Raw genomic sequence first — 24,063 nt, 5'->3', positions numbered from 1 at the left:
GGATGTACTGTATGTATCCACCTACCTATCTACACAGTCAAATCCTCAGTTTTAATTCATCCAATTGTAACTCCTGAGAGTCTACAATTTTAACGAAATGGGTTAGAAAGTAAAATGAACAATGAGGATTACACTGTTGTTTACCTATCTTTAGCTATCTCTCTAATATGTATAGCTCTCAAGCTGTTATGAAGCTGTGAAGTGAAAGTTGAGATAACACGGTGTTCACTGTGAGATTCCTACTTTAACACACTCTGCCTTCCAACCCAAATCTTTACAAAGCCTGGTCTCACCCACCACTGCCTCATAGCCTTTGGTCACTGTTTCACATATGCTAAAGCTGCATGGATATATGTGATCATGTGACCAGTCATCTTTTCAGTTGGCACCATGTGTGGCCAAAGGGAAACAACAAACAAACAAACAAACAAAATGTACTTGCGTACATTTTGTTTGTTTGTTTGTTGTTTTCCTTTGGCTTTTATTGTGGAGTGTTATGTGGACATTTTTGCTTTATTCCGAGCCACACATGGTACACTTCCCACGCAACATGACCTCATGGGTCATGTTGCAGTCTATTCACGTTGCGGTTGAGGTTAGGGTTAATGCTCTGTTACTGTGATTACTGATTGGGGTTAGGCATGGTTACTTTGGTTAGGGTTAAGGTTAGGCTTTAGGTTAATGTAAAATATGGTCTGCGTTTGCATATATCATAGAAAAAAGGTATGTTGATTTCATTGCTATATCCAAGTCCAGACTGAATTATCAGTCTTTATTGTATGCAGTCAGTGTTGTCATGCTGGCCGCAGTGTTTTGTTATTAGCTAGTGCAAATTCTGAATATTCTTTTCTATTAACCTATTTCACAGGAATGCTTAGGGGGGTTACTTGCTTACATTAGCGTGCCTGCAAGCTAGATTGACTGTGCACAGACATCTCTTAGTCAATTTGAATAGGTGCAATTTGACCAGAGAGAGGTCCTGTCCTGAGAAAAAAAATTGTACCCACGGACCCCCGCCCCTTAATTGATTGTAATTTTGTCTTGTGGGCCCAAGTCACGGCAGGAGTTGATTTAATTAGAAATAGAAGCTGAAGAGAGAAAAGACAAGGTTGTGATGTGTGAAGTTAGCCAGCGGGAGGATTAGAGCCATCCGTAGCCATCTATTACACCACCGTTAAAACGGATCCAGTTTCTATGCAAACACTGGCCTCACTTTAGTATCCCATCTTTCTCACACACCCCACCCCTCCCGCTCTTGTACGTTTTTCCTGTGTTCAACTGGTCACACTGATTTGATGATATCATCAGCCTAAGATTGCGTAATCTTGCCGAAGGGGCTCTTCTTCTGCGGCATACAGAATTGCTTTCTTGAAAAGAAGGAAAAAAACACAAATCCTCCATTTTCATCCCACTACACTACACGGTGGTGTGAGGAATGCGGTTGTGCGCGTGCACAAACAAAACAGTGTCAAGGAGACATGCGGCACACATGAATGGAAATTAGATTAATCACCATCAGTGCTGGGGAGCAACGCTCTCTGAGCGCTGGGTTCCGCTCGCTTGTCCAACATTGACGAGAGTCTGGCTGAGCCGCCAGCTACTGATCTCGTGAACATGTGATGTATATTAAGTCTTGAGTCCTCTCTCTCTCTCACTTCCTCTCTCTATTTCACACTGGGATTCTGTCACTGTGTTAATTATCCCAGGCTCGCAGCTTCTCTGTGTGTCCCCCAGAGCCACCATCGCAGGTCAATTAGTCTGACAAAGTTATTTCCGCCAAAAGAAGACGTGTACAGTAGGCAAGTGACTGATTCCAGACACTACAGAATAAAATAAAATGATTCAAAGCTTCCCAGTGTTTATAGTGGAATGAACTGTGTGCAGCTCTAACTCTGGCATGGTTGAGGACTCCACTCATACTACAGTTGTATGCACTCTCTCCATAATGTTAAGGCGCTTTGGATGGACGCGTCCGGAAAATGGTGTATATGTGTTCATTGGAAAGGAACGGCACATACCGTAGAACACAGTACGGTTCAGCAAATTGAATGGAAGTGGCTTGCTGTGGATGAAATGGCCTGTGCTGTAATGTGCTGGACGTCTTTCAGCACTAATGTTCACTTGCACGGACAGTCGGACATGCGTACATGCACAAACATGTATACTTGTACACTGTCACGCACGCACGCACACGCACACACACACACACACACACACACACACACACACACAAAATAGAAATTTTGTCAATTATTTTTAGACTATTGTTTGTTGCCCAGTGATACGTCAAGTCCATATCAAGCAAGTGCGGGGAGGGATGGCCGGCAGCGGAGAACACAAGGTGATTGATCATCACACTCCCTAATGACTCCATAAGAAGCGAGCGTGCACACAGACAGCACTGTTCTCTGTACCCGCAGAACGACACAAAACACTTATTTGTTACTCTGTTTGTGTCTCTCCATTTATTTCTGAATGTTAAACTGTTTAGTAGCCAAAAACGTCAAGACGTCTGATTGACGTCTTTGTAATGGATGCCACGGGCGTCAAGACGTCTCTCCCTTGGGAATTAAAAAAAAACAAAAAAACAACAGGGACACAGACAGAGAGACAGCTACAACAGGGACACAGACAGAGAGACAGCTACAACAGGGACACAGACAGAGAGACAGGTACAACAGGGACACAGACAGAGAGACAGGTACAACAGGGACACAGACAGAGAGACAGCTACAACAGGGACACAGACAGAGAGACAGCTACAACAGGGACACAGACAGAGAGACAGGTACAACAGGGACACAGACAGAGAGACAGGCACAACAGGGACACAGACAGAGAGACAGCTACAACAGGGACACAGACAGAGAGACAGGTACAACAGGGACACAGACTGAGAGACAGCTACAACAGGGACACAGACAGAGAGACAGGTACAACAGGGACACAGACGGAGAGGCAGGCACAACAGGGACACAGACAGAGAGACAGCTACAACAGGAAGAATTGGTACAAGTGTTGCATAACCAGGCCAGGCATGTATTTCCAAGTGCTATCAATGTGTGATTTTTCTTTAAAAAAAAAAAGAAAAAACAATCTGCATGAAATTGATTGAACCTAGTGGAAAAACACACACACATTATACTGCTGGATTGTAGTTTTCAACCGAGCGATAGAAAAGCATTAATTATGCTTACACTGGCTATAATATAGATTGTCATAATCTCCAATGGAAACAAACCGCTGGCTTTATTGTATCATAATTATATACTGTACATTGATTGGATACAACTTGTATACAATGTAGGCCACTAGGCTATATAATTGTATCATGTTTATTATCAATGAAGAGGTCAAAGTGAAAAGCTTGCTGACCCAGGCCGGCCTAGCGTTCCGGGCACCTTGGCTCCTAATGCAGCGTCACAGTGCATCGCGGGTTTGAGTCCCATTCCTCTGACGTCACTCCCCATCTCTCTCCCCTTTTGTTTCCTGTCTGTCTTCACTTTCCAAAAAAATAAAGTGAGTTATACTGAGTTTAAACAGGAATTCTTGCTAAAAGTGACTTTTTATAGAAGTATGGTTTTACCCAGACATAATTTAAACACATCGTTTTTCAGTGATATTTATATTTTTGCATATACTGTCTGTACACTGTTATTTGCCAAGGACAATCGGGAACCATCAGCGACTGCCTTCGCCATGGAACTCAGCTGTCGGGTTACCTCATTAAAAGAGGTTAGCCCAGGTTAGCGATTAGCACCGTCGAAGGCTGTAGTTTACAGCCTTACAGGCAATTTTAGACACAAAGGCGTCTGTATCACAACATATCGCATATCTGGATGGCTAACCTCTGAGTCAAGAGCACTGCAGGCGTGACCTGGCTGACGTCGCGTCACTGTCGACAAGATGGATGCATGATGAAACATCAGATGCCCTTCCCTCTCCGCTATAGAAATAACAGAACTTTCTTTTTTTACAAGCTGCCTGAGTCAATGGCCTACGTACGTCAATATCTGAACCGGCTTTACTAGACTGACGGGGCTGATGAGGTAACTGAGAATGCTGTTTGTCTCACAGTAGCTAGACAAATAGATAGATATATAACATCTGGGGCACAGCTATTGACAAGTTGTGAAGGACAAAACAATTGCGTGACAGACATAATTAATTGACAACCACCATCTGGGGGTCAACGTTGGGCTTCTGTTACAGCCGAGCCAATCAGAGCCTTACCCTTTCCTCGACAAAACCCAGACATGCTAACCTGTGATTCTGACACTCACGGGAATTGATGATGTAAGACGGTGTGTCTGACCACATGGACAAGCACAGGTGTTCCCGCTGGTGGCTGTGATGCGCAGTGTGTTCTGTACTGGCCTTTGCCAGTCAAACTTCCCCAAAGGGTATGATAAATGAACACAACGTGTACAGTATGTTATACAAGCCCATAAACGGTATGTTGTACACTACACAGTACACACATAGCTGTCCTTTGTCCCTCCTCAAGCCTGCCTGATTTTGACTTAGATGCATGCTAGTGTGACAGCTCACAACACGTTGCACCGCAACACATTGTGCTTGTAGATCTGCTATTTACGGAATGCAGCAAAGTATGATGGGGCTTTCAGTCTTGAATGAGATTGAAAAATACTGTTGTTTTTCCCCTCTCAGTACTGACCAGCCTTCTTTTTTTTTTTTTTCCTCCTTTTTCCTTTTCCTACTTTTCTCTTGTCTTATATCTTTCCCGTGCCATCTCCCCTCTCCTATTATTCTCTCTATCTCTCTCTCATTCTCTCTCTCTCTGGTGTGCGTAATCAGCTGATCTCTTGTCACGGCTGACTGTAGAGCTTAGCCAGCCGTTCACCTGCGGGGAGCTGCAGAGGCACGTTTTCACACCGGCTATGTTGGGCTTTAGCACTTTTCACAGTCCTTTCTATCCCCAGTCCTTCTCCAGTCGCTCTGTAATTCTGTCACGCCACACCACACCGGCCCGCCCCCCAATACTCTCGCTCTCTTCTTTGTTCGCGGTCGTTCTCACGCCCCCCTGTGGGAGAGGTCACCCCCACCAACACTTAGACGTAGGACCCAAAGTCAGCTCAGCGGTGTGTGTCGCCCACCCCACCATTAACAAATGGGTGTGTGAGATGTGCACAGAGCGAGGGAGGCAGTGACGTCAAAGGCAGCATGACTGATTCGAGAGAGAGAGAGAAAAAAAAGGACAAGTTCTGAGTTGCAGTTGAACCATTTTTTATGCTTGTCACGCCATCACAAAGGCCTCCGTCTGAATTTACTAACCGCCATCCTATGAGCTAATCCAGGATGTGAGAGTCACCTACGCGCGCGCGTGCGTGCGTGCGCGCTTGCGTGTTTGGGTTGTCGTTATGAATAATTGCCAACTCAACTGGTGACACTGCTGCTTCTTGAAGTACAATACCTATTAGGACATTAAAGTATGAGGGCAGATTATTCATCATACAATGAAAGTGAGGGTAAGGTGGTATCTAGTGTAGTGGTATCCGCAGTTCCATTGCCACACAGTGTGCATGCGTGGGCAGGTGTGATTGCTAAGTAATGCCCTGTGTGTGTGTGTGTGTGTGTGTGTGTGTGTGTGTGTGTGTGTGTGTGTGTGTGTGTGTGTGTGTGTGTGTGTGTGTGTGTGTGTGTGTGTGTGTGTGTGTGTGTGTGTGTGTGTGTGTGTGTGTGTGTGTGTGTGTGTGTGGCTCGTTCCTGTCTCGCATTGCCTATATGGTCTGTTCGACTGACCTGCATGAATAAATAATGATGCTGGCAATGCTGACACGCTCCTTGGTACAAGGAGTGAGGGATGTCTGAGAGAGAAATGTGTCTAGCTCTCTCCTTTCTCTCCCATTTCCTCTCTATATCTCCTCCTGACTGTGTGTCATTTATTCCCGTTCTTCCTCAACCTTCTCATTTGTCTCCATCTCATTTCTCTACCTCTCTGTCTATCAGGCTATTTTGTATTCCCATGTCTCTTTTAAATCTTACTTACTGCATTTTTCAATTCCCCTCTCTGGCCTCTTTATAGTTTTATGTTATGTCCCACAGTTCTCTCTCTCGCTCTCTGTTTAATATGGTGTCCATTGTGTTGTGGCAGCAGTTAGCAGAATGGATAGATAGATGACCGGAGGGAGTGATGAGTCATTACTCGGGTAACGACGCCATTGTACTGACCTTGAGCACATCTCATTGAATTGAATCGCCTCAGTAAATGTCCAGTTACAGTAAATGGGATCTGGTCTTGTGTGGTGTATGAAACAAACTGCTCTAGGTCACAACGAGACGTGTCGGCTCACATCAGCACCAGTTTTGGGACACATGTCGCCGCCGCTCAGAAGTCAGAGTGCATTGCACATTTGCGTTTAGGTACATTCTTCCATTTCACATGTTTTGGCCAGGAGAAGTCAGATGCAAAATGTAATATCACACTTCAGGAAACAGGGAGGGAGAGAAACAAGGCACTAATGAGGTTGACAAGCGGAATAATATATATCTGAAATCCTCAAATGTTCCACTTACTTGAGCTTCTACGAATTCCACTGCATTCTGAATACAAGGTACATTCTGTGACTTCTTTTCCCCCTCCATTTTCCCCTCTCCTCAGTCAATTGTGGAACATTCTCTCCCAGCCCCTCTGGGAGCGCTGAGTGACAGGCAGACCTGTCTCCCGACAGGCAGAATGTTATCTAATGGTGCCAGATCAAAAGAGCCATCATTACCAGGATCCTCTGCTGTCAGAGAGTGATTTAGACTGGTTCACAGAACACCTATTCTTTTCATTTTTATTTCGTTTTTCTTTCTTCCTTCCTTCCTTTTTAAGTTACCAAGCAGCTCGTTTCAGACATCTAATGTGGGGAGAAATGTAATTTCAGAAAAGGTCAGCCGACAAATATGCAAGAAATCAAAGCTTCTGTGGCGGAAAAAAAAAACAGTTGCCTCCCTCATCGAAAACATGTCGTACATCAAACTTTGACTGGAACAGCTCCCCATAATATTAATAGAGTTGCAGCCCTATGAGTCTATTTTATGCTCCCCTGATTTTAAGATGGGGAGGGGGAGAAAGCCACAAATGTGATGCAGCACACAATGCTGAAATATCTGATGGTGTTGCACGCAGTTTGAAAATGAGAAATATTAAAGTGAAATTCGGGTCAGGTGTTGCCATGTTTTGGGTGTGTTGACTATTCATTGGTCCACTGGCAGAAAAACAAATTACGGCCTCACCAGTTAGGATGGGCGCCCTTTATTTGCTTGCCGTGCATTACAGTCCCCTGGTGCAGAGGCAGAAAATGCTTGCGACACAATGGCAGTAATAAATATCTCGGGAGCCAGGCAAGTGCGGACAACAAACCTGACTGGATAAACAGCATAGAAATCTCATTGCGCTGTTCCCGGGCAAGATAAATACATACAGTGGTTATATCTGAATGATTTAATACTGAGCTCTGCTTCTCCGACAACTTAATCCCCTCTTTCCCCCACTGCTATTCAAATCATCTACAATGAGCAAAATGGGGCCTGTTGTGTAACTGGCTCTTTTTGTAACCACCCCCTCCCCATTTCTTACCTCCCTGTACATTTAATTCTCACCCTTTGGTTGGATCGTTGGGTTCTTTTTGGGTTGGTGGGAGGATGAAGTGTGTGTGAGAGACACACACTTCAGTGTGTGTCTAAATAGTAAATTTTAAGCACTGCTTGTTTGACATTACTGAGGTTGGTCAATGAATAATAATTAAATAGGAGGACAAATATAGGCTTGCTAGACGACCCTTGTCCTCACTCATGGAGGGGAGTGTTATTTGGCATTACATTAGGAACGCACACACACACACACACACACACACACACGCACACACACACACACACGCACTGTACACACACACGCACACACCTGTCCACAGGTGTGGACCCCCTCACTGTTTTCTCTAAGCTCCAGTGTGACGGCTTGTGTCACAGATTTAATTTTTCCCACCATCTGCTGGCTGGAAGCCCAGCGTCATAGATCATAACCAAGCTGACAGCTACAAACTGCATCTGTCTCTGCACGCCCCTCTCAAGGACTTACACAATATGGCGGGGCAGAGTCACTCTTTTGGCCACCCAATCTGCATCTTTCCCTCCCATCGTTAAGCATTCCAAGGACTCCTGGCCTCACCGGGAGGAGAGGGGTACCGTAGACTGCGAGCATAGTAGTAACAGTTCAAACCCCTGTAGCGTTAGAATAATGTAGAACAACGTCAAGTAACCATTCCTTTGATGTTTCATATCTGCAAAGTATTCCCTTACAGCACATGAACGTTTTGACCGCGAATCCGTCTGTAAATATAAATAATTAATAAATAGCAGATCCCACGATTCCACTGAAAGCAAGTTGACCTCGGGGCGTCCGTATAGAGAGTACCTAGAGTGCTAGACTGTCCTTCCTCCAAAAAGATGAATTAAAATACTGCATGCACGCTGGACGCTTTTCCACATGAAAGGCATCTACATGGTAGCGGCAGACTTCATTTTGGGCAGCTTTGCCTTATATCACCTGTACTTGATGTGTCCATCAATCGCACAACCCTGCCGGCAAACTGTATCTAGCGAAAGGCCGACGATGTTTGCTATGCCTCTGCAGTCGATGCAGACCATGTCTGTGGCCTGGGGGGGTATGGAGAGGTCAACTAATAGACATGGATGGGGGAAATGAGGTGAAGAGAGAGAGAGAGAGAGAGAGAGAGAGAGAGAGAGAGACGGAGAGAGAGAGAGACCACCAGGCAACATTCAGCCATCTGTAAAGAGTTTGACATTCCCCACCGTTATGCACAAATTACGAGCATAAGTGGTATATTTAACTGCTTAGTCTTATAATTTGTACATTGCAGTCATTTTCTGTTTTTTTTTTTTTTTTTGGGGGGGGGGGGTCAATTATTTGACGGGATCAGTTTTAGTATTAAACCTGCAAAAAACACATCTATATTTCTGACTTTGATGTGTTACAAAGTGTTGAAACCTCTCACAAGCTGTGACTTTGCTGTATTGTACTTATTCCTTGGTAATTATAACAGTTTTCAAAGTGTATTTAGCATCAAAGCTCTGTAAATGAGGTTGATTGGAAACGTCCTTGTCAACACAATATGTAGCGTAATGGACATCTCCCCATTCTCCTAACGAGTAAACAAGAACAGATTGTGTCCTGTGTTACGTTTACAATTGTATTTTGTAAACATTAACCCATTTCACAGCTTCAGAGGGTAGAGGGTAGTAGAAAGCTACAGTAATTAGACCTGTTGTGTTTGCGTTGAATCGAGAGTGATGCATCTTCTCCAGCTATGATTGTTATTGAATGGTCATATTGACCTGACCCCGAAGCTGTCTTGGCGCCACCGACAGTATTGGAGATATAACACAACCGTGTACAGCGGTTGGGGATAAGCATGGCTTGTCCAATAACACAGACGGGGATATCTGCAACTCGATGAGTCCAGATTAAATGTCCATCACACACAACTGCTCCGCGCATTATTCAATTAGAGCATATTACTTGAAGGCTAGCTGTACAATACACTGTGCTGCTTGCGACAGCGTGACCGATGTGATTATCAGTAAAGTGTCACTGGGCTCGCATTCTGAGGCTCCCTCCGTTAGACTAAAGGCTTAAGGCAGTTGAGTGGGTCAATAGTAACACAAACGCTGCACTGTGTGTTGTCTATGCCGCAGCCTCATTTGTTTTTAACCTTGGCACGCATGTGTAGATATTTGCACAGGTCTGTTTGAGCTCAGAATGCTGTCACAAAAAGACCATTGTTTTCAGCACTGGATTCATATCATTCCATACTGTACAATGGAGAAAAGAGAGGCACATGGAGCAGTCCCAGTCAGTCCCAGGGCAAGGAGTCCAGTGACATTTTGACTGCCAGAAATACCTGTGCTGTGGTCTTGCTTTATATAAACAAAGAGACAGTGGAAATGAGAAAACCTTACCTGGTCTGGGATGTCACTCACAAACATGCCCCTGAATAGAATCATTTGAGTGGTTAAATTCAAGCAAAATGCGCACTCGCATCTCACAGCTCAGGATTAATTTAGCATTAAATCAATTTGTCCACTGGCTTTGTGCCGATCCTCTTGCTTTGGTTACAAATGTGTTTCACTTATCCAAGAGTCTGGTGTCTGTTTCTCAATCTCTGTGCTATTCTGCCTCGTCCTTCATACTAATTATACTACTAGTAATATATGAATAATTGAATATTATTATTTTCAGCAAGTGACATGGTTGTACAATAAATTAGGCTTTATTCACTAAAGCATGATTTATGCTTTGGTGTCGCATACCCAAAATAAACAATCCACAAGCTCACATGTGATGCGTACAACTCAGGCTTAAATTCATTCTCTCACAGTCATGGCTTTCCCATGGAACACATATAATGTAACTAGAACATGTGCTCAGTAGAGCACAGACCTCCAATCAAGGTGACTGTTAGGCCAATTTAACTTCATGATGCATGTAACCAGTTCTTCCTGGGCCCGTTGTTTCTCAATTATTGTTGATCCTCTGGCCGATTGCCTGGCTGTTAGTGTAAATAGATGTGTTCTTATTAATCTGCCTGGTTGAATAAAAGTTAAAAAAGAGAGAACATTATATGCATAATATGCAAGAAATCAAACCAAGTATGGTGTTTCCTTCAGTCGGTGAGAAGCAACGCCCGCCGGCCGTGCTCTGCCTCAGGTGAAAGAGGGTATGTGGGCCAGTGAGTCAACGGCTCCCTCTGGCCTGGCCCCGTCATGGATGGATGGGCCCGCAGTGTGTCAGGAGGCTCTAATACCCACACTCAATGAGCTGGCTAATGGGAGTCCTTTCACCCTGACCCCTGCTTCCACACACATTTACACACTGGGTCATAGAAGGTTTAGCCCCCCGGTCCAAGCGGGAGTTAGGGGAGGATGGATACCGCTTATAACACCAGCCCCTGTATGTCGAGGTTCCAAGCCTGACATTCCTCCGTCTTCACCAAGTGTCCCCCGAGGGCGATTTGGCTTAGTGCTCTAGATCTGTCAGCCTAGACAGCTGATATGACGGATTAAAATGGTACACTACCCCTGTATCAATATTCTCATTAACCACTCTACACAGCACTACATACTTTGTCTTATGTGTGCTTGTAGATCTGCTATTTTTTATTTAAGACATTTTGAAAAATCTTTTAAAAGTGTAGACATGTTTCCACCTATAATGACCAAAATATGACGGTTACGTTGCAATATCGCAGCTTGCCCCTGTGGAGCTGTTGAGTTGTGTTTTGAAGCATCTCATGTCTTCCCAGAGCCTCCCCTATATAATCAAAGTAGACGCAGGCAATGGTGGCATGTGAGGCTCAATGTTATTCATTATCTCTGAGTGATAGAATAACTAAAGGCTGTCAAAGGAGACCAGCTAGTGAGGATTTAATTAACCAAACCTGCCACATTCCACTACAGCCGCTGCCTTTCTCAGGACTCATAAAAGCCATCCCTATCTACCCTAATTACACTAAACATGTCACAATAAAAGTGATTAATTAATCCCTGTGATTAATTTGAGTTGCGGAGAGGATCAATTCATTCATTTATTTGCAAACTGCCACTCGGCTTCCTTTTGTAGACCGATTCCATTAACCGTCACGCTCCCTAGGTTTCCCTCCCAGCTCCCGTCCTTGTTCTCGCTTTTTCTAAGCCACATGGAAGGAATAGCCTGGCTTATTAGCCAACCATGTATTACAGTGGGAAATTCACTGGAAGCCCTGAGCCCCACACACACACACACACACACACACACTCACTCTCTCTCTCTCAGAGGCAGGTACATTAAAACACATGCAAGCCCGGGAAAAAAACATAGGCTTAATAAAAGGAAAAACAATCTTGGTGGGGTCGTCAATCAAAGCCCTTGTTTTTAGGCGAGCACAATGCACACCGGTTGAGACATAATCTCACAACAACAACGGGCCTACAGCTGCGCCACCCATACATACAGTAGTTAATGGAGGATGTGATCTTGTGTAGTGGCAGAGGCAGCGCTCGTCGCGCAAGGTGACTCGGTCAGCGCGGCCGCGCACATTTCCGAGGGGCCACCCTTGGGCTGCCGTAATGGCTTGTGTGTGTGTGTGTGTGTGTGTGTGTACACGTGTGTGTGTGTGGCGGGGTGGGGTGGGGGTGGGGGGGGGGCACGGTTATGTACTAACCGATGTGCCGCAGCATAAATAACAGCCGCGAGGCATCTGGCAGGGTCGTAGATCATACTGACGACCGTGGAAGTAGGAATAGCAGATAGGAGATGAGAGAGAGAGAGAGAGAGAGAGAAGGAGATGAGAGAGTTAGGGATGAAGGGGTAGATGCCGGTAGTGAAGGAGGTGTTAAAACAGAGGGAAGGAAAGTAGAAAGAAAAGAAGGATAAGAGGTGTGGGGGGGGGGGAGTGTATTGGATGACTGTTATTGATTTTCTGCCTGTAGGCGGAGAAGTAAGGCCAAATGTTCTGCTCAGCCAGACAAAAAAGTGTATTATTTCAAAGGTCATGGCATGCATTACAGCCTGTTATTTCTTTTCCAAGTACACCCAGATAAACACAGGCATGAGAGAGCAATGATGCAGCCTTTCAGCTAATGGGAGCTACCGACGTGTGTGTTATTGTTTCCCATGGCTCTTTGTGTTTCTTGGGATGGTCCGTTGCGTGCAGGTGTGTGTCTGTGCGTGCGGATCATCGGCGCCCACAGCGCTATTTGTTTTAGCCTCGCCGTTTCCACGACAACAACCACAACACCGGGGCCGAGCGATAGAGTGCCAGAGACAGCACAGGCTTCACAGGGATCTCAGGTGGTTTTCAGCGCCACGACATCACACATGCATCCAAATACGTTACCGCTACAGCATGCCCCCCGTTCCCAATCATATAAAGAGTGAATAGGCATGTACTTGCTGCCAAGTCGAGAAGTTGAAGCACCCTCTTCAGTGTTCCACCCTAAACCTAACCTCCCACGGGGCAGCACACCTAAACCTAACCTTAACCCATGTCTAACCATTGAATAGTCTAAACTAAGTATGCGCCCCATATGCATATGGAACGAGAAATACCATCGGTTGCAAGTGTCTTGTTGTCTCTACCCGTCTTGGCAGCCCTGACCTTTTCTTGTTGCTTGCACGATCGAGTTTTCATGTCATTACAACAGCATTGCGTCAATACCCCTCCTTGGCATTTGATGCAGCAGGTAGTAGTCTCGTCCCTGATCCCTGTCGAGGTAGTAGTCCCTGCCGTGGGAGCTGTGCCCGCTAGTATTCCAATGGGAAGATCAGGGTGATTCCCAGTCACATAGCCCATTCTCGTTCGGACATGTGATTATGTCTCGCCACATCTTACCTCCACTGCTTTGCAAGACAAAGAGAAATTGAGTCAGACTAATGCCTGTGGGACTGGCGGCAAGCATGTCTACCTTTTCCTGAGGCGCGGGCGTTAGTAACTAACTGGTTCAGTGTCACAGGACTCTAATAATAACAACTAACTGAAAGTAATTCCTATTTTGCCAGGCTTAATTAAAGTGAAAGGCTGACTGAGCCCAGCTTTGCTGAAGCAACAACTGTAACGATGTATCATTAAAAGTTCAACACCAGTCAATGGGAACTCTTTTTTTCTCTCCCCATCCTTTCATCCCCAGTCTACTGAGCAATGGATCACAACATCCCCCCCCCCCCTCCTCTGCTATACTTCTGATACACTTAAAAGTTGAACAAACCTCATCAAAGTGAACTCGCTGGTTGCTTGTTTAAACACCGTCACCACATCCCCTACTATTCCTCCTTTTTTTCAATTAGCCCCATGTTATTTTATGTTATATTTTTTATGTTTTGTTTCTTTTTTATCCGCACCACCTTCTGCTTCAGACACTCACTGTGTCTCAGACAGATGCAAATGCCTCGTCTGGAAGATGTTCTCGGCTCGAAACAGCCCCGGGCCATGCACTTTGTTTTCACAGACGGCTCTGTCTGTCTACCGAACACCCGGCGCGACTACAAGACCAGTCGAGACGACTCCCGCGCAACGTAGCTCCGTGTTACTCAGGCTAGTCCGACCGGATAAATAACATGCAGTGGAGGGGAGGGTTGGGGCCTATGCATTATAAATGAGTGTTTAGCTGTGTCAACTGCCAGACATAGTATGCTGAAACATGGCATATGTATGCATGTGGTCTTGATTGCTAAGACATTTGACTTGAATTAATTTCACTCTCAAAAACGCTTAAGGCTATCCACTATCCCAATCCATTGATCTAGGTAAACGATACATACAAAAAAAGAGGACTGCGTGTTTTGCAGAGGGACATAAACTTTTTTTTTCTCTTCGTCTTCTGCACCCATAAAGTGTGCTGATGTATGTGTAAAAGGGTAGTTTTTAGTGCAGTAATATTTCATGAGGAAAGTGGCTGTGTTGCTGCCGCCGGGCTCCCTTGGTTCGCACTATCAAAGAAGACATCACCTTTAATTGTCATCATCCATCACAGGCACACGTGGAGATCATACGGCCTTTTATTCCATCCAGGAAATGAGTTCAGTCCAGATTTAGAAAGCCAAAAAAAAACAATAAAAAAAAACATTGGGCCTCATTCAGGAAGCGATATACAGTAAGAACAGTTTTTCTCGTATTTTGTTCTTAACTAGCATTTTTTTTTCTTATTTAGTTCTCATCTGGGATTCAGCAATGTTTTCTTATTTTTGCTTTTCTCTTATGTAAGAACACATTTTAAGAGTGTTTTTAATTTTAATTGAGTTTGATCAATGCTAGGGAGGAAATTTGAAACTCACGACCCGACTACGGTTAAGCGGTTTAAGATGGATGGATGGATATTATAGTATTATAATTATATTATAAATATATATAATTATATTTAGGCTATAATCGATTGCTGCATCGATGCAGAATCGTGCACGGCCGTGCATTGCTGAATGGATTCTTTTTGACACCACTACTGCTCTGTGTTTCGAGGCTGATAGTGTGTTTGTTTTGTGTACCACTGGCCCAGTGTAAGAAAAACGGTGTAAGCGGCATGCCTCACTCCAGAGAATAGGAAGCGGGACCGCAGCATTAACTTGAAAGGGAAATGAGCCGCGGTAGGTTTCTCTTCATATATAGAAGTGCCGCATCCTGAGCTCCTGCTTCAAGGCGTTCCAGCCCCTTATGAAGTAACTGCGGGTGCTGGTGGGGGGAGGTGTTGCACTACTGTGCCCCCATGGAGATGAATATATTTGGGGTGAGAGGAAAAAAGAAATGCAAGCCTCCCAGCAGGACAGTAGGATGGGGACCGGGTCTCTTTCAGCAGGGTTCTGATTAGACCCATCGTCCTGGTTGCCACGCTCCACTCACACTGGTAATTGGAGCTGGCAGGAGGTTGGCATGCAACCCTCCCACTGCCCCCTCCCCCCTCCTTCCGTCTACTCTGCATCTTAGCTCACCTGCCCCGACTCAGGGATGTGATGTGGTTTATGACTACAGTATCAAGTTCTAATGCCTCTAATTACCAGTATTACACTGTTGTGTCTCTCTTTTACAAATTATGTTGCCAATGTCTCCCATGTGTTTTGGTGTATACTCAAGGCCCCCACTGCCATCCTAATTGAGCATCGCAGCCACAACACCACACTAAGCACCCCCCCCCCCACACACACACACACACACACACACCCCTTTCCTCTTCATTGTACCATGCTGCCATAACCGCTGTAAACAAGTTTATCTGTTAAGCTGCTCATATTGCAGTAAGACTCCTTGTGCGTGATATATGCCAGTTCAGAGAACAATGGTCTTATTCATTGCTTTTACAACATGGCGGAGACAGTTTGTGAGTTCCCTAGCTTTGTGTAGGGTGTTTCTTTTCTGGCAAGGGCACTCCCATGCTGCCTCTGGCTCATTGGTAAAACTATGTTTTTTTTTAATTAGATTCCAGTTTTTATGTGGTGAATGTGTTACGGACATTACCAATAAAAGGGAGTTCCATTAGATTTCATTGGCTTCAGGAGGCACAAAGTCCTCAGTGCTACTGTGCCGTACGTCAGATAAGCGGCTTGCAGCGTGGTGAGCTTGATGCTAGCTGTTTTAACCCATTCTGACCTGAGATCAGATTCATACGAGGTTTCTGCCGGACACACACTGGTCTGATGAACCCATTCTGACCTGAGATCAGATTCTAAAAATGTCAGTCGTTCTTCGATTTTTTTCAAAAATAGCAGACCTACAAGCTCGTATCGCGCCACTCGGTGGCGCGATATGAGCTTGTAGATCGGCTATTTTTCAATAGCTAAAGCACGACATGATGCTGACACCAAAATGGGTGCCCAGTCAGAATGGGTTAAATCTGCACAAACGGTCCAGATCAGTGGCTATAGATCAGGACTCACAGCGGAGGGAACCAACACATTGCTGCATCCATGCATGCTATATAGAGACTTTGACTATTGGCTGCCCAGAATGCTTGGTTGCCAAGCTCTGTCTCTCACGGCATGTTCTACCCCTGTCTGACCCTGGCAAGATGGCAACCAATTACTATCAGAATGAGCCATGATGCTGGTATGATTTGTTTTCCACCTCCGTTATCTTAGTAATGGAGCCCCTATGTGACTCAGTGTGAGGCTTCTCTTCCCTTTTCTCTTATTTCCCTGTCCTGATCAAACTGCGGGGCTTATTTTTTGGTGATGAATTACCCACAGAAACAAGAGCGTCTTTTATTAGAGGTGCACTCTATCTTGACAAAACATCAGCTTGCATTGCCTACACTGCTTTAATAGAGGCTCTTGCCAACCCCCCCACACACAAACACACACATACACCTTTTCTTCTCCCTTCAAATTAATAATACTTGAACAAAGACTTGTCCTCATATTCCCCTTCCTGCCTGACAGGTTAGTAGGCAGACAAGGCCATCCGACCGTAGGAATCACAGGGCTCAATTCCTTCCTGAAAGCTTGAATATTTCTTTGACAGTTGCCTGTGTGAATTGGTGCTGAGTGCTCGCTGCATTTTGTACTTTGTACAACTCTCAACTCAAAGTTGAGAGTTGTGCATTATGCACATCCATTAGAAAGCTGTCTCTTTTGTTATGACCAATATGCCATGTCACAAGTAATTATGATAAACTAGGGTGTATGGCTTAGCAAACCGTAACAGATTGAGGCAGTGTAAGGATTACCAACCATGCAAAATAACAAATAAATAAAAGTCTCTCAGTGAAAAATACTCTTTGCCTGAGGCTGCACCCCAGCTAGTAAAAGGTTCAAACTCTGACAACTTTCACTGCATGTACTTAAATTGGACTAAATTGATTCGTTATTTATTGTACCAAACTCACAGATTGCCACCTTGTTTTTGGGGTGGTGTTAGGAGCTCTTTTTTTATACCTCAATATGAATTGGCTCAATTGAAATCTGTTCTGTTCACATAAATAGAACATTGTTTGTTTTTTCTCCAATTAAAGCTAATTCTAAGCAATTAACCTTAGAAGTCTACTGCGCTCTTGAATTGAATCTCTTCTTGGCGTGACTTGCACGATTCTCAACATGGAAGTTTATCAAGTACACAGCCACCTCCTACTAGCTAATTGCACAACGCTTGTAGTTGTAGCCCACACGGCCTCTCAACACCTTCTATATGTGCGAGTTTACACTGAAGCCCTAGTGCTGTGGGAGCTGTTTCCACTAATCATCCATACTGTGAAAAGGCCCTGGTATTGTGTCAGCCACTTGTGCAAACACTAGGCAGAAGAAGGGGATAGATTCACATATAAGCTTTGCAGCATCTGTTTGCCTTTTAAATTATTCCCTGTTTGTGCTTCCGATATGAAAGAGGCGCTGACTCGTGTAATAACTCCTTTGGGGTCTTCTGCACTGTTAAACTGATGCTTCGCATTTTCACAGCCCCAAAACCGTGTGCCAATAAGTCTCAATCATAAATATTCTATAGTCAGTCCGACTAGAGTGATTGCACACATCTCTTTGTTTTATGTTCAAATGCTTTTCCAGGAGGAGACATAAGTCCTTAAAAGAGTAAAATAAAAAGAGGAACAATTTGCCAGGCAGTTGCATACTTAAAATGTCAGCTTTCCCTGTTGCTTTAGCCAACTTAGTGTCATGGTCTGGGAAAGGTGTCCTAATTTGGATGTGTTGTATGAAATGAACCCTCCAGTGTCAGAACAGGCAGATAGTGGATTGGATTCTGTGGAGCTGAAGAGACTGGCTTCACCGCAAAGATAAGAGGCCATGTACAGATCTGTGAACCATAACTGAACATGAGAGTCTGAGACCATCTGGGCAATGGTCCAAGAACGGACTTGAAAGTGGGAAGCACAGCCTAGACACTGGAACAACGTAGCACACCCCCGTTCGCTCGTATTCTACAGGTGTTTTTTTGTTTCTTTTGTTATATACTCACTTAAGTAATGTTTGTATTTGGACCCAGAAATAAGCAAAGGGCAGTGTAGTGTGCAAAACTGAAGAAAAACAAAATAACTAAATCATTATCAAACATATTCACACTTTTTCCCCTCTTAGTGGAATGCTAATTTAAAGGATCAAAAGTTGTAACAAAAGCCCATAATGCATTTTGTTAATACCGTTATTATCGTTATTTTGTACAGATTAACTTCAAGTGTCAGGCAACCTACTTGAAATGGAACATACGGGCAAATTGTAAGTCTGTTCTCCCAGTACTTTCTGCAACTTTCTGCAGATACAAAGAGTACACCCATGCAGTAACATGGTTGCTGGTGATTGAGGGAGAGAGGGTTCTTTCTCCGGTGGTTGTCGCTGTTTTTTGAAGGCACGTCGTTCAACCTCTCAACACTGTGCAAAGCATTTATGTAAATCGATGAGTAGGTTCCGTATTGACTAAAACATTTTGAAACAAGCCTGTACAGAAGTAGTCGGCTCAGAAGGAGGAGTCACCAATAGACAAGTGGCAATTGGCACACATGGAGGAGCGTTTATGTCGGGAATAATTAATGCGTGGTGCGGCTGGTGCCAGGAAGACATATGCACTGAAGGCTAGAACCCTGTTGAGAAAGGAAAGGAACAAACTACTCCATTTGCAACTTGTTGACTAATGAGAGTCAACCTTCTTCCACTTGGGACTGCATGTGACTTTAAATGTTTTTGTTAATTGCTGTAAAGTTAAGGATATGGAAATTTCATGAAATATAAACACAATTAATGAACACACATTGTTGCTCTTTGGAAACTTCACCGCTAATTAACCCATGGGCACGGCCAAGTATCTTGTCAAGGTGCCCAATGGCAAGAGTTTTATCAAGGCTCCCAATGGCAAGAGCTTCCATTAGCACTGCGCCCCTTGAGAATTCTTTCCCAAGGCCCTGGCCCCAAGGACACTCATCTACATAGAAGAGGAACGAGCAGAATACAGATCACGCTGATAACCAGACTCCCCAAGGGGCTGAATAATTTCCTCAGTGTTAACAACATCAGAATGTAACGGAGAGTGCAACAAACCCACTTAGCCATTTGCCTGTAACACCTAATTTCCGCTTTCATCATGGTAATAGTGGTTCATAACTCATGCTTGGCAGTTCTTTGCATTCATTGGCGGCTTTTGATGCATTCCGCATATCCTCAGTGAAGCCGACTCAAGATTTGTATTGTTACACATAAAGGAACATACTGTAACAATAACAAGGACCTATTATCAGGGTCTACCCTCCTTTCACAGACAGTTCATTGATGACGTTCCCCTCTCATTTTGTCTCCAGAGAACCAGATCCCACATGGCTTCCCAACCATCGACATGGGCCCCCAGCTGAAGGTGGTGGAGCGGACCCGAACGGCCACCATGCTGTGTGCCGCCAGCGGAAACCCAGACCCAGAGATCACCTGGTATAAGGACATGTTACCAGTAGACATCAACAGCAGCAATGGCCGTATCAAGCAGCTCCGCTCAGGTATGCATTGTTTTTATATTTGATATGTATTATATACAGTATATATTTGTATATAATATACGGTATCTCCAGAAATGTGGACACCAGGTTGAAAGTGGTTATATTGTTTTGTGCAGGTTTTATAAATATTTAGGACAAGCTAGTGACCAAATAATTACTACATTGGATCCATTTTTCTATTTCCTGAAAATGTACGATTTTGGACACACAAGGTTTCTGCCCGACAATGACTCAAAAACCCAGATCTTCAGCCTGAAGATCTGTGTAAAATTAAAATTAAGTTACATTTATCCTGTGGTATTTATACAATGTAGGTATCAAATAAAATAAATAACTAGCAGCATACTGTAATAAGGAGGAAAGGCGTCTTTGTATTCAGTTGAACTTTAGTTTTAATGGCTTGTCTTTTAAAATAATTGCCAGGCTTTGCCCTGAAAGCGTTGATACGGTATACGCTGATAACTTGGAAACCACATTTCCAGAAAGACGGATGCTTTAGCTGTATTTGGATGCTGTTCGCTTTGTAGGCTCTGTATGTACTGAGAGCGTTGCCTGGGTTCATTGCATTCAAATAGTGACTTCAGTTGTGCACAATGCAACCTAATGATACAGCTGCTGTGTTCAAGGCTCGTGAGGTGCACTGCATCGTTAATCCGTGTAAATATGACATCAAATTATGGTTAACCGCAGATAACTGTGAACACTCCAAGGGTACACGTTTACAAAATGTGCATCCCTAATACAAAGGCCCTCTCATATTTGCCTTCAGTGCCAGTACTGTAAATCCCTTAAGACTTAAAGTTGGTGTGCGTGTTTGTGTGTGTGTGTGTGTGTGTGTGTGTGTGTGTGTGTGTGTGTGTGTGTGTGTGTGTGTGTGTGTGTGTGTGTGTGTGTGTGTGTGTGTGTGTGTGTGTGTGTGTGTGTGTGTGTGTGTGCGTGCGTGCGTGCGTGCGTGCGTGCGTGCGTGCGTAATAAGTGTTAAATAGCTCTATATTCTGAAAGTAATCATTGCTATAGCGTGTTCAGTAACCGGCATCTCCTTGGCTCTTTAGCTCTTTAGGAAACAGAAAAACAATGTCATGGTGGTATATCAGTTTCATCCAATTAGGAGAAAGAACTCATGCAGGATACAGGATAAACAAGTAAAAATTGAATAAATGAAATAAATAAATAAGCAGACAAATGTGGAATTGGAGCACACATTAACACAATTAGTCCGTGAAAAGCAAGGAGTACATTGCAGAAGGATAGGCCAACCAAAGAAATTAATAAATAAATCTGAATATATTTTCTCTGTTTGATATCAATGAAAAAGCGCTAGGACGTGTACTGTACACACGTCATCGCAATCAGTCGGTTGGAACAAAAATATTGTCTGTATACATACTTTCATGAATCCACTTGCTGACCGGTTGTCGGTATTGAGCAATTTGTTTTATAGGGGTTTATATGTGACCCTACCATTAACATCCCATATAAACATGTCAAAAATGTCCTTATGCTTTTAATAGCATGTGTGTCATAGGCGTCATCACAAATGTAACCCACCAGAAAATGTTACTGAACAAACACTCTAGCAATGATTACTATCAGAATATAGAGTTTCAACTCTCAAAAAACATCACTTAAGTTACACCACCTTTAATGGCAACGGAAACTTATTTTTGTCTCTCATGACCTTGTTTTGTAGACTGACTTTTCTAAATTAGATTCCAGGGCTGAATAACCTCACAAAGGGACACAGGGATGTGGGGAATTAATTAACCCCCCACATTTTTTTGTTGTTGTTAGTGTCATAGTAGCAACAGAAGGATTCATTTGTGACCTCCTGCGGATCCAAAAAGAATCATTTTCCTGCCCTTTACAACAAATGAGCCTTAAGCCTCACTAAAACATTTAATGAGGCCACATTCAGTCTGGCCTACGGTGCATTAGCCAAGATCCAGCCTCGTAGAGAGAAAAATAAAATCGATGAGGCGCTGTCTGTTCACCAGACGACTTGATAAATAAACAGTCCAAGCCTGACCCGGATCAGGTGGAAAAGGTGCGAGTTTGAAGGATTAGTGGCTTTTGACCGTGGCCAAATCTCATCACTCTTTGCTAAATGTACTTCATTTAGAGCGTTAGGCCAAGGATCAAACACCCCCCCCACCCCTCCTCCCCCCCAACCGCCCTAGCTCCGTGATTAAAGATGGAAGCCCGTCAGGTGTAGCTAGCTGCCCACTGCATGGTGAATGTAGGTCACTAGAGTGAGTTCAGATCCCCCAGATTCTGTACAGGGGAAGATTTTAAAGACATCCTAATCTAAAGTAGCACCTTTACTGCATTTCTTTTGTATGCGTATGTACAGTAGGCTAATCCACCGTGTCAATTTGGACTGCAGTAACTTTATTGTTTGACGATAAGTGTGTACATGAAACAATGCACATTTGCTTTCAGCACAGATCTTTGAATTAGCCTTTCTCTGGCATGTGAAACGTTCTTATACGTAACACCCTCTCAGCTCAACTCTTATCTCTCACCCTGTCTTTTACAACAGCTGCCATATCTGGCTTTGCATAACTGCCTATTATGATCTGAAATGAGTCCAATATCTGTTCTTATTGCAAACCCCCTCCCTAACTCTCTCTCTCACACACACACACACACACACACACACACACTCGCACACACACACACACACACACACACACACACACACACACACACACACACACACACACACGCACGCGTACATGCACACACACGCACGCACGCACAACACACATTTTGCTTCCATGCTTTTAACAGCAGATGTGGTCATGCAGCCCAGCCTCATCTCCTCTTGGTGTCTAACCCCCTCGTTGCATAACATGCTCGCCAACACACCTGCTGTAACATTTCTTGCTAACCGACTGTTGAAGTTCTATTCTCCCTCCATTCAGACTGTTCTGTATGATTATAGACAATAGCCTTTTTTGAAGTGAATTATCTTTAACTTTGACTTGAGTGCTTTTATTGTACTACATCATTCTGTTTAACCTCTCTGGCTTTAATTAATTTCTTCTCTCCGTCATTTGTCTCATTTTAGTAATTCATCTCGATACGAAAAGAGAGAGGAAGCCATTTCAGTGACGGAAAAAGATGAAATATTCTTAAATTGTGCATAATTTGATCATTGCAGCAAAGCCAGTACAAAGCCAGTACAAACAGACAGTGTTGCTGTACATACGGTCTTAAATTAAATTACACAACCATAGCAATGTGGTCTGAACTAATTGCTCAGATATTGCCTGAGGAAAGAAACAACATTTTATGACCTGCAGATAAAGACAAAATCTGTGTTGGTTGGTACTTGCTTTATTGTGTTTAACTTAAGCATATGCAATATAAATTGGGCAAAGAAATTGTTTTCATACATTTCTTTGCCGTGTCGAAGTAGCTTCCATTCTCCCGCTGTTTAGTATTTTTGTGCCTCTGGCCTGTTGGATTGGAAACATTATTTATTTGCTGGAATGTGGAATGCTAACTAATCTCTCCCACCCTGTTTGCACTGAAATTACCCCCACCTACTAGGCGGTACGCCAATTAGAGGTAAGGATGATGTATAAAGTGTGTCGGAAAAATACAGTATCACGTCCATTCCCAGTCACATCAAAGTCAGCCCGTCTTCCCCCATCCCAACTTCAGTGCCACCTCACCAAGTTCATTTACTGTTTGCCCCCGAACCCGACACCACCTTCCACTTCCTCCTCGTCAGTCCACACAGTGTCCTTCAGCCTCTATGTTCCGTCTGCCCTGTGTCTACCCCCCCAACAAACAAACAAACAATCACCAACGCTAGGAGAGTGGAGGTAGATGCCGGAGAAGGCAGTCTAAGGTGTTAACACTGTGAATGAGTCTTTGCAGGATTTATAATTGGCCCCATGTTAAGAATGAGCTTCTGAATTACCCCCATCCTCTCCCCATCTAAGCAAACCCATACATCTGCACACCACTGGCACATTGTCTAGGCCCAAAGGTTTTTTCTCTTTCAGTGGAAATGAGGTGGTGGCTGTTGCATTTTAAACTAAAGGCCAGCGTTGCCACAAGAGGCTCTGCTTACCTTCCAGTCTT

The 24,063-nt window shown here is 44.0% G+C and overlaps 1 protein-coding gene across 6 annotated transcripts in view; it reads left to right on the top strand.

Annotated features, from left to right (window-relative positions):
* ptprfb (protein tyrosine phosphatase receptor type Fb) overlaps positions 1-24,063 on the top strand; it is a 197,943-nt gene that overhangs the window by 90,527 nt on the left and 83,353 nt on the right. For all 6 annotated transcript variants that reach the window (XM_083783083.1, XM_083783084.1, XM_083783087.1 and 3 more), the window contains one exon: positions 19,780-19,968. In XM_083783083.1, coding sequence (XP_083639209.1) covers positions 19,780-19,968 — 189 coding nt within the window. The remainder of the gene's footprint in view (positions 1-19,779; positions 19,969-24,063) is intronic.

This window comes from Protomyctophum parallelum (assembly GCF_964188405.1).
Source record: "Protomyctophum parallelum genome assembly, chromosome: 14".
NCBI classification, from domain to species: Eukaryota; Metazoa; Chordata; class Actinopteri; order Myctophiformes; family Myctophidae; genus Protomyctophum; species Protomyctophum parallelum.
Note: the sequence above shows the minus strand (reverse complement) of the source record. Positions and strands in the feature narration are given on the sequence as shown.